An 11,676-nucleotide genomic window follows, 5' to 3' on the forward strand; every position below is an offset into this window, starting at 1 on the left:
GTTTTTTTTTAAAATGGCCATATTAATAAATACAAGACAGCTGTGTCGCGACCAGTGTTGCCACTGCCGGTCTATATGAAAACAAGCATAAAATAAGTGACTATTATAGGCCACATGTGCACTTTAAACCTATATGCATCAGCTATTTGAAACTAGCCAATCTACAAGCTCACAACAACTTTAAAGAAAAAAAGGTTGCTTATAATAAGCAGACATGGCAACACCAGAGCCATGGGCAACATGCGACTCAATCCCTTCATTTCATTCATTGTGCCTGCCTTTCTCTTTTCTCTCTCACCCCCCGCTCCCCGATGTAAGTTAAAATGAAGCTTTAACTTACATCTTAGGACAAGCCATCTTCTTCATGCAACACATATAATATTGTCAACATTGCTCTGACTGACTGACTGACTGACTGACTGACATTTCTAAAATCATATGTAGGATAACAACACAAAGTAACAGAAAACAAAGTAGTGTAACAACTTGACTTAGCCTTAAATATATGTACCTTTGTGTTTGTGTGTTTTATGCTCTGTTTCCCTGTGTAATGTAATGTAATGTAGCCTACTCCACTGTCTGCCTGCTTTTGTTTTTATATGTTTTTCTGTGGGGACTGCGGATGTAAATTAGCATCTTTGCTAAATCCGGTGTATTCTACACTGCATTGTTATGTAATGTCCATTAATATGCGGTCTAAATAAACAAATAAAGTAAAAGTAACATAACAAGTGTAGACAGGTACCTCACTTGAGCAATTTACCTGAGCCAAGTTGTCACAAGTGTGATGGATGTATAGTATAGTGACATAATGTGAAAGTGCACAATTTGAATGGCCCTTTTTGTTACTTAATGTGAAGACAGGGGAGAGGGAATAGTTTTTACAGTTTTAATAGTCATTAATCACATTGGACATTCAAAACAGACATCCACCGTTTGTATAATCTTCTCAAAGCCAAAATTTCCATGTATATGGCAGTTGAGATTCACAGAATATGAGACCTAATGGTTTGGATTCATCTAGTTTTGAGATTCAATAATGACATTCTTTTTGATTCTCTTCCAGTACCACCTCTCCTACAGTCTGAAACACCAGAGCCCTCCAGTTGACCACGTTCCCTGGGGTGAAGTTGAGATCGTCCATGTACCGCTGGATCTCACAGGGCGAGAGGACATAGTTCCACATGTGGACGTCAGACATCATCCCAACAAAGGACTGAGCAGCATCAAACCCACCACCCTGAGAGTCCTGCTCCTGTAAGCATGGAAAATAATCAATATTAGAGGGAGCATTAACAATGATGTTTCATGTACCCAACATAGACATTAAAGCAAACCATAAAACTCCTGCAGTAAGTGACCTGCTGTACATTTTTTCATTGGATGTTATATTGTTCTATTTTGTAAAGAAGACCCCTGAAGGCTGAAGGAAGGTAACCTAGTACTGTATAAGAGGAAACAGTAATGGCAAATTTCATAGCTACCTGAGCTGCTCATTGAAAACAGGAAGCATATTAATTTAGAATGGAAATGAGACAATAACTCTGAGACATTGTGAATATACAATATGCTCATTCAAAACAATTATTTGATATTTTTTATCAAGTTATTATTAGTTACCTACCTATTTGTTATTGTATCACAGGTACGATCTGATATATCTAATACAAAAATAATAAATGCATGATGCCGTTTTGCAGCTGTACAACACTACCTGTCCTATCATGATGCTTGGGGTTCCTCTGATGGCGGAAGACCCGAGGAATTTCCTGGAAGTGGGTTTTCCATCCAACCACAGTTGTCCCAGTCCAGTTGTGTTACCCCAGGTGGCACACAAGTTGTGCCAGGTGTTAAGAGTGCACTGTTGCCCGTCAAAATTCACATCTTGTGCGCTAAAAACCTCCAGCTGAATCTGAGCTGTATTCCTCTTCTTAAAGATGAGGAATGCGTTGGCATCGGAGGGAAGAGCCATGGAGAACAGGACGTGGTTCCTGCTGAGGTCTGTAAAGTACCTGAAGGCAGATGTATACTTATTATTTTTAAGTTCTGTATAGTGTTCTGGTTAGTCAGTTGACCTTGTACCAAATTGTACAACTCACTGTGCCATATTTCATGAACACAACATCCAATCATCCCAAATCAAAGCACAAATTCCCCCCCCCCCCCCTACAGAGGGCTCTCTTTACTGTATCATGTTTCTTGTACTGTTTGTGTGATATAGGAACTTCACACTTACAGAAATGTTAACTTCTAAGGTTACTCCTAATGTAGCTCAACTGAACTTACCTCAGGCAAACAGTCACGGCTGTGAATGAGTCTTGAGTGGTCCTTAGCCTCACGTGAGCTGTGTTGGTCTCTTGTGGGAAGGTGAACATTTTACCTGTCAGGTCTTTAAGGTCTAAACAGAAAATGACAAATGAAGAAATTATGTTTATTGTCAACATTTTTTTTACACTTTTGGCTCAATAGACATTATGCATAAATGTCAAAACGTAAAAATAATATGAAACAACACTTTTTGAATACCTAGAATAGACCTGGCTATACAAACTTATTTTAATGCATACAGTACAATTTTATTTAACCAATCTCTATGGTAGTGTATGGTAGTACAATAAGCAGCACATCTGCAATTAATTGGAGTGGGACTCCCTACTCTTCCATTGAGGACATTTAAAGTAGTGTCAGGTAGGACACTGACTGGTTGTCAATGTCAATAAAGTTATTTGAGATTACCAATCACAATAAAGAGCTTTGACCTTTTAACAAAAACATCACCCTTTAAGAAGTAAATCAAATCTATCCATATATTTGTTCCACTGTAGGTCTGTGTGCCTGTCTTCCTCTCTCTGTATGGCTGTGGGTCTAGAATGTTACACTGCAACCAAAATCCTTTCTTATAATTAAGTGTTGTACCTTGTGGAGTAACATCGCGAACCGCCAACATCACAAACAGCAGGAAGAACTTCATCTGGCATGAAAGAACACAAACAGATACCATGAAACACAACATAGTTTTAAATGAGCTTCAGCCTGCAGGCCTGTATGAATAGCAGACCACAAATTACTTTGCTGTGTCTTAATGTGTTGTGTATTCATTATATTTCATAAAATCACAGTAGCCTAACACGCTATTCTGCTCTTGTCTTGACCTTACCTTGTGCTGATCTGTGTGAGAGTCAGGTAGTTGTGTGAGCTCGTGGACTCATGGGAGCATTTTAACCTCTACCTCTTTCCTATGGGCGGAGTTGCGTGAAGACTTCCTTCATCCTTTCCATTAGAAATGAGTTACTCATTGTGAAATAGGATTCATACCTGTATGTCAAACTTAAAAAAAATTAGCAAGTCCCTGAACAGCAGGCATTTAGAAGTGACTCATGACATTGATTGCCTTTAGACACACGGGATGAGCATTACGGAAGTAGCCTGGTATTACTGTAAAAGCGCTATTGCTGTATTAAGACTCATAACAAACCAAGAAAATACAAATCCACATGTTGGGGGTGGTGTCTCGGACTGTGACTTGTCCGCTTGCTCAATCCTCACATCCTGCTGCTCCATTGCTATTTGTCAGATATGCAATCTAGAACGCCTGAACGATGAAGCATGTGTGTGTGTGTGTGTGTGTGTGTGTGTGTGTGTGTGTGTGTGTGTGTGTGTGTGTGTGTGTGTGTGTGTGTGTGTGTGTGTGTGTGCCAACAATGTTAATTGACTAAACCAGCATGTGCCCTAAACTTTAGTACCCAAAAGAGGCTGCCACATAACATAACATACATAACATATGTAACACAACATAATGTAGTACCATTAACATAACGTCGGGCAGAAACCAGCTAACTCAATTTTTCCGCTTTCTCATAAATCAGTGCTATTGAACACCCTTTACGTCTGTGTGTTGGTAAAAAAGATATTGAACCAATTAAAAGTATTAAAAAGCGCTTTTGACAAAACCAAAGGAGGGTGGATTTAGCTGGTTTTGCTGACTCCAGAATCCACTCCCTTTTGACCTCATTGTGATCTTGGATATCCATTTAGCTGTTCTTATCAATGATGAACAAAACCTCCTAACTCCACTTTTTGTTTGGTTTTGGTCATTTCCTGAAAAATTTACATTTTGGAGTTAGCTGGTTTCTGCCCGACAGCAGAGATAACATACTGCATAGTGTAGTGCTGTGCAGCATCATGCAATGTAATGTAATGTAATATTGTGTACAGGTACATGGATAATCGTGTAGTATAACATACAGTAACAACACAACCCAACACAACACAAAGTAGCGTAACACAACAGTAGACAGGTGCCTCACTTGTCACAAGAGTGATGCATAATAGTATAGTGACATAATTTGAAAATGTACAATTTAAATTACCTTTTAAGTTACTTGATGTAAAGACAGGGGTGGGGATTTTACAGTTTTAATTGTCATTAATCACATTGGACATTCAAAACAGACATCCACAGTTTGGAAATTCTGGTTTTGAGATTATACACTTATATTGCAGTTGAGATTCAGAGAATATGAGACCTGCTGGATACATCTAGTTTTGAGATTCATTTAAACACATACTACTTGATTCTCTTCTAGCACCACCTTTCCTACAGTCTCAAACTCCAGAGCTCTCCAGTTGACCACGTTCCCTGGGGTGAAGTTGAGATTGTCCATGTACCGCTGGATCTCACAGGATGAGAGGACATAGTTCCACATGTGGACGTCAGACATCATCCCAACAAAGGACTGAGCAGCATCAAACCCACCACCATGAGAATCCTGCTCCTGTAAGCATGGAAGAGAGTCAATATTAGCTGGAGCAGTAACAATGAGATTTCATGTGCCCAACATACTGTAGACATTGAAACAAACCATAGTGACCTGCTGTACTATTTTCCATTGGATGTTATATATGTTTTATTTGTAAAGAAGACTACCTGCTCATTGAAATGATGAATGAAGTATGAAAGATCTGACAGATTCATCTTGATCACATGACTATAGACATGCGTGAGATTTAGACGAGTAATATAAAAAAAGAATTGTTCACAAATCGGCCTCCTGGTGGCACTATAATAGGCCAATGTGAAAAGGGTGGCATTTTTTCCTTGGCCTTTAACACCAATCAGACACTGCATTCAAGATTTGAGGCATTTTGTTCAAAGCGAACCACTCCTGCAAAGTTTAGATGGCAGTCTTAGCCAATCAGGCTGGATTAGGAACAGGGGTCATCACCATGGCAGCTTGTGATGGACATTTTATTTTTGCCACGGACGTGCAAAATAATCATTTTACCCAAAACACATTGGCCTAGCCCTAAATGTATCATAATGGACTCATAATGTGTCATAGGGTCAATTGCAATGTGCTGCACATTTTAAAACAATAGTATGTCTGCATTAACTACTGAGTCACTTAACCACCCCAAAAAATTAATCCATTTAAAAAAATAAAAAAATAATTGAGTCTCATCAATACAGACAGTGTTTCCATCGCAAAAGGGCCACATAGCTGCAAAGGTGAGTGGGTGCGTATTATACAGTACATCATATGGCTATTATAGAGATTGCTGGCTTTTCAAAGGACATTGTTACTTGTCTTGAGAGGAGATCAAGTTCTACCAGCTAAACTGTCTGTTTGTTTGTTTGTTTGTTTGGTTTGGCAAGGTAGCTTCAATAGTTGTGGATTCCATTAAGGTGATCAGGTATTCTCTGTTGATGAGAAAGTCCAAGGAATGCAAATGTATCAATGGAAAAAGACACACCCTACAAGCTACACTTGATTTGATTTGATTTGATTTGATTTATTAGACGTAATAAACATGTCAAATGCTTCTCACGGAAACGTCAAGGATAAAATGCCAATGGAACACTGGAACAAGGAAACTTGAGACAAAGAAGATGTGTACATGATGAGTGATTAATGAAGGGCATGCCAGGATTTTAATTGAATGCAGTGTCACAATAGTTTAATTCGAAACTATTTTCCAAACACATTCAAATGTGTTTGAATAACCGAAGTTATTCAAACACATTTTAATATGTTTTTACGTTATAATGAAGGAAATATAGACTATATTTTGAGATATTCTGTTCGGGCCAACAGACGGACGGACACACAGGGACACACACGGACAGACAGACAGGGGGCGGAGACAATAATGTAACGTAACATAATGTCGCATAATACAGTGATACTCATAATGTAGTATAACTTACATAATATGAGCCACGTTTTCACTACAGTGCCAGAATCTTTCCAGCAAAATAATTAGCATAACTTGCTGGAATGGCAATGGGAGAGGCCGTTTTCACATGATGCCCTCCTTGGCAGCAAAAGTCCTGGTATTGCCTGATAAGCCACAGTTTTCATGTGTTTATCTTCTAACGGTATAGTACTTTAAACTCGAGAGGTGACTGTAAGCACGCGAGATTGTAACTTTAATCCACCAAAAGAACAGAGGATAAGCGAGCGGATTTCTCACTTTTTTTTTTCTCACTCTCTCAATCATTATCACGGGGACGTGGGGGTTAACAGGGGGAGTTGCCAGTTAGTTCTGTTTCTAGCCTAAATTCTCATGTCCAAGACAACATATCTTGAAATGTCAATGTCGCTTGTTTTTTTTTTAAATGGCCATATTAATAAATACAAGACAGCTGTGTTGCGACCAGTGTTGCCACTGCCGGTCTATATGAAAACAAGCATAAAATAAGTGACTATTATAGGCCACATGCGCACTTTAAACCTATATGCATCAGCTATTTGAAACTAGCCAATCTACAAGCTCACAACAACTTTAAAGAAAAAAAGGTTGCTTATAATAAGCAGACATGGCAACACCAGAGCCATGGGCAACATGCGACTCAATCCCTTCATTTAATTCATTGTGCCTGCCTTTCTCTTTTCTCTCTCACCCCCGCTCCCTATAAATGAAGCTTTAACTTACATCTTAGGACAAGCCATCTTCTTCATGCAACACATATAATATTGTCAACATTGCTCTGACTGACTGACTGACTGACTGACTGACTGACATTTCTAAAATCATATGTAGGATAACAACACAAAGTAACAGAAAACAAAGTAGTTTAACAACTTGACTTAGCCTTAAATATATGTACCTTTGTGTTTGTGTGTTTTATGCTCTGTTTCCCTGTGTAATGTAATGTAATGTAGCCTACTCCACTGTCTGCCTGTTTTTGTTTTTATATGTTTTTCTGTGGGGACTGCGGATGTAAATTAGCATCTTTGCTAAATCCGGTGTATTCTACACTGCATTGTTATGTAATGTCCATTAAAGGAGAATTCCGGACATTTTAAGTGTTATCTTTGATGTGTCGTTACTCACCTACCGACGTAAACAGTGGCATTGTTTATTTCCAGTTATTCCCCTGTCGTCATATTTTCAACCCCCTCCGTTGTCATAATGGGAGCGCGTGTCATAGGGAAATTCGTCTATTATAACCGATGCAAAGTTATTTTTTTCTCTACTACTACTCATTGTGGAGTCTTATGATAGTCAAACATGCAGTGAAAGTTCCTGAGAGGCTACCGCTAATGACGAACGAGCTAACGCTAGTTGCTTGTTTCTCTCCCAGAACCTGGCAACTTGGTGTTGCCATGTTGAGAAACAAGCAACTAGCGTTAGCTCGTTCGTCATTAGCGGTAGCCTCTCAGGAACTTTCACTGCATGTTTGACTATCATAAGACTCCACAATGAGTAGTAGTAGAGAAAAAAATAACTTTGCATCGGTTATAATAGACGAATTTCCCTATGACACGCGCTCCCATTATGACAACGGAGGGGGTTGAAAATATGACGACAGGGGAATAACTGGAAATAAACAATGCCACTGTTTACGTCGGTAGGTGAGTAACGACACATCAAAGATAACACTTAAAATGTCCGGAATTCTCCTTTAATATGCGGTCTAAATAAACAAATAAAGTAAAAGTAACATAACAAGTGTAGACAGGTACCTCACTTGAGCAATTAACCTGAGCCAAGTTGTCAAAAGTGTGATGGATGTATAGTATAGTGACATAATGTGAAAGTGCACAATTTGAATGGCCCTTTTTGTTACTTAATGTGAAGACAGGGGAGAGGGAATCGTTTTTACAGTTTTAATAGTCATTAATCACATTGGACATTCAAAACAGACATCCACCGTTTGTATAATCTTCTCAAAGCCAAAATTTCCATGTATATGGCAGTTGAGATTCACAGAATATGAGACCTAATGGTTTGGATTCATCTAGTTTTGAGATTCAATAATGACATTCTTTTTGATTCTCTTCCAGTACCACCTCTCCTACAGTCTGAAACACCAGAGCCCTCCAGTTGACCACGTTCCCTGGGGTGAAGTTGAGATCGTCCATGTACCGCTGGATCTCACAGGGCGAGAGGACATAGTTCCACATGTGGACGTCAGACATCATCCCAACAAAGGACTGAGCAGCATCAAACCCACCACCCTGAGAGTCCTGCTCCTGTAAGCATGGAAAATAATCAATATTAGAGGGAGCATTAACAATGATGTTTCATGTACCCAACATAGACATTAAAGCAAACCATAAAACTCCTGCAGTAAGTGACCTGCTGTACATTTTTTCATTGGATGTTATATTGTTCTATTTTGTAAAGAAGACCCCTGAAGGCTGAAGGAAGGTAACCTAGTACTGTATAAGAGGAAACAGTAATGGCAAATTTCATAGCTACCTGAGCTGCTCATTGAAAACAGGAAGCATATTAATTTAGAATGGAAATGAGACAATAACTCTGAGACATTATTGTGAATATACAATATGCTCATTCAAAACAATTATTTGATATTTTTTATCAAGTTATTATTAGTTACCTACCTATTTGTTATTGTATCACAGGTACGATCTGATATATCTAATACAAAAATAATAAATGCATGATGCCGTTTTGCAGCTGTACAACACTACCTGTCCTATCATGATGCTTGGGGTTCCTCTGATGGCGGAAGACCCGAGGAATTTCCTGGAAGTGGGTTTTCCATCCAACCACAGTTGTCCCAGTCCAGTTGTGTTACCCCAGGTGGCACACAAGTTGTGCCAGGTGTTAAGAGTGCACTGTTGCCCGTCAAAATTCACATCTTGTGCGCTAAAAACGTCCAGCTGAATCTGAGCTGTATTCCTCTTCTTAAAGATGAGGAATGCGTTGGCATCGGAGGGAAGAGCCATGGAGAACAGGACGTGGTTCCTGCTGAGGTCTGTAAAGTACCTGAAGGCAAATGTATACTTATTATTTTTAAGTTCTGTATAGTGTTCTGGTTAGTCAGTTGACCTTGTACCAAATTGTACAACTCACTGTGCCATATTTCATGAACACAACATCCAATCATCCCAAATCAAAGCACAAATTCCCCACCCCCTACAGAGGGCTCTCTTTACTGTATCATGTTTCTTGTACTGTTTGTGTGATATAGGAACTTCACACTTACAGAAATGTTAACTTCTAAGGTTACTCCTAATGTAGCTCAACTGAACTTACCTCAGGCAAACAGTCACGGCTGTGAATGAGTCTTGAGTGGTCCTTAGCCTCACGTGAGCTGTGTTGGTCTCTTGTGGGAAGGTGAACATTTTACCTGTCAGGTCTTTAAGGTCTAAACAGAAAATGACAAATGAAGAAATTATATTTATTGTCAACATTTTTTTTACACTTTTGGCTCAATAGACATTATGCATAAATGTCAAAACGTAAAAATAATATGAAACAACACTTTTTGAATACCTAGAATAGACCTGGCTATACAAACTTATTTGAATGCATACAGTACAATTTTATTTAACCAATCTCTATGGTAGTGTATGGTAGTACAATAAGCAGCACATCTGCAATTAATTGGAGTGGGACTCCCTACTCTTCCATTGAGGACATTTAAAGTAGTGTCAGGTAGGACACTGACTGGTTGTCAATGTCAATAAAGTTATTTGAGATTACCAATCACAATAAAGAGCTTTGACCTTTTAACAAAAACATCACCCTTTAAGAAGTAAATCAAATCTATCTATCCATATATTTGTTCCACTGTAGGTCTGTGTGCCTGTCTTCCTCTCTCTGTATGGCTGTGGGTCTAGAATGTTACACTGCAACCAAAATCCTTTCTTATAATTAAGTGTTGTACCTTGTGGAGTAACATCGCGAACCGCCAACATCACAAACAGCAGGAAGAACTTCATCTGGCATGAAAGAACACAAACAGATACCATGAAACACAACATAGTTTTAAATGAGCTTCAGCCTGCAGGCCTGTATGAATAGCAGACCACAAATTACTTTGCTGTGTCTTAATGTGTTGTGTATTCATTATATTTCATAAAATCACAGTAGCCTAACACGCTATTCCGCTCTTGTCTTGACCTTACCTTGTGCTGATCTGTGTGAGAGTCAGGTAGTTGTGTGAGCTCGTGGACTCATGGGAGCATTTTAACCTCTACCTCTTTCCTATGGGCGGAGACTGTGGCCCTGGTTCTTTGTTCCTCTGACCTTTAAAGTTGCGTGAAGACTTCCTTCATCCTTTCCATTAGAAATGAGTTACTCATTGTGAAATAGGATTCATACCTGTATGTCAAACTTATTTTTTTTTAGCAAATCCCTGAACAGCAGGCATTTAGAAGTGACTCATGACATTGATTGCCTTTAGACACACAGGATGAGCATTACGGAAGTAGCCTGGTATTACTGTAAAAGTGCTATTGCTGTATTAAGACTCATACCAAACCAAGAAAATACAAATCCACATGTTGGGGGTGGTGTCTCGGACTGTGACTTGTCCGCTTGCTCAATCCTCACATCCTGCTGCTCCATTGCTATTTGTCAGATATGCAATCTAGAACGCCTGAACGATGAAGCATGTGTGTGTGTGTGTGTGTGTGTGTGTGTGTGTGTGTGTGTGTGTGTGTGTGTGTGTGTGTGTGTGTGTGTGTGTGTGTGTGTGCGCGCGCGCGCGCGCGCGTGTGTGTGTGTGTGTGTGTGTGTGTGTGTGTGTGTGTGTGTGTGTGTGTGTGTGTGTGTGTGCCAACAATGTTAATTGACTAAACCAGCATTTGCCCTAAACTTTAGTACCCAAAAGAGGCTGCCACATAACATAACATACATAACATATGTAACACAACATAATGTAGTGTACCATTAACATAACGTCGGGCAGAAACCAGCTAACTAAATTTTTCCGCTTTCTCATAAATCAATGCTATTGAACACCCTTTACGTCTGTGTGTTGGTAAAAAAGATATTGAACCAATTAAAAGTATTAAAAAGCGCTTTTGACAAAACCAAAGGAGGGTGGATTTAGCTGGTTTTGCTGACTCCAGAATCCACTCCCTTTTGACCTCATTGTGATCTTGGATATCCATTTAGCTGTTCTTATCAATGATGAACAAAACCTCCTAACTCCACTTTTTGTTTGGTTTTGGTCATTTCCTGAAAAATTTACATTTTGGAGTTAGTTGGTTTCTGCCCGACAGCAGAGATAACATACTGCATAGTGTAGTGCTGTGCAGCATCATGCAATGTAATGTAATGTAATATTGTGTACAGGTACATGGATAATCGTGTAGTATAACATACAGTAACAACACAACCCAACACAACACAAAGTAGCGTAACACAACAGTAGACAGGTGCTTCACTTGTCACAAGAGTGATGCATAATAG

General features: G+C 39.2%; 2 protein-coding genes across 2 annotated transcripts; both read right to left on the reverse strand.

Moving 5' to 3' along the window:
* Window positions 1-892: 892 nt before the first annotated feature.
* On the reverse strand, window positions 893-3,241 carry LOC308084760 (C-reactive protein-like). Its single transcript, XM_080427618.1, has 5 exons — window positions 3,158-3,241; window positions 2,917-2,971; window positions 2,287-2,398; window positions 1,715-2,012; window positions 893-1,255 (listed from the first exon to the last, which is right to left on the reverse strand). The coding sequence occupies exons 2-5, from the start codon at window positions 2,969-2,971 to the stop codon at window positions 1,034-1,036; spliced, it is 687 nt and encodes a 228-aa protein (XP_080283744.1). The 5' UTR covers window positions 3,158-3,241; the 3' UTR covers window positions 893-1,033.
* Window positions 3,242-8,100: 4,859 nt separating this feature from the next.
* On the reverse strand, window positions 8,101-10,474 carry LOC308083288 (C-reactive protein-like). The gene is made up of 5 exons (XM_080425564.1): window positions 10,386-10,474; window positions 10,145-10,199; window positions 9,511-9,622; window positions 8,943-9,240; window positions 8,101-8,480 (listed from the first exon to the last, which is right to left on the reverse strand). Exons 2-5 carry the CDS (start codon window positions 10,197-10,199, stop codon window positions 8,259-8,261), a joined length of 687 nt encoding a protein of 228 aa, XP_080281690.1. The 5' UTR covers window positions 10,386-10,474; the 3' UTR covers window positions 8,101-8,258.
* Between the last annotated feature and the right edge of the window lie 1,202 nt (window positions 10,475-11,676).

The sequence above is a fragment of the Gymnoscopelus braueri genome (genome assembly GCF_963280865.1).
Source record: "Gymnoscopelus braueri genome assembly, chromosome: 4".
NCBI lineage: Eukaryota > Metazoa > Chordata > Actinopteri > Myctophiformes > Myctophidae > Gymnoscopelus > Gymnoscopelus braueri.

Coding starts and splice junctions, on each gene's coding strand:
- LOC308083288 (XM_080425564.1), bottom strand. CDS start 10,199: ATGAAGTTCTTCCTGCTGTTTGTGATGTTGGCGGTTCGCGATGTTACT. Junction 9,241..9,510: donor GCCGTGACTGTTTGCCTGAG/GTAAGTTCAGTT, acceptor ATTTGCCTTCAG/GTACTTTACAGACCTCAGCA. Junction 8,481..8,942: donor CAAGCATCATGATAGGACAG/GTAGTGTTGTAC, acceptor CCATGCTTACAG/GAGCAGGACTCTCAGGGTGG.
- LOC308084760 (XM_080427618.1), bottom strand. CDS start 2,971: ATGAAGTTCTTCCTGCTGTTTGTGATGTTGGCGGTTCGCGATGTTACT. Junction 2,399..2,916: donor TCGCGATGTTACTCCACAAG/GTACAACACTTA, acceptor TTTTCTGTTTAG/ACCTTAAAGACCTGACAGGT. Junction 2,013..2,286: donor GCCGTGACTGTTTGCCTGAG/GTAAGTTCAGTT, acceptor ATCTGCCTTCAG/GTACTTTACAGACCTCAGCA.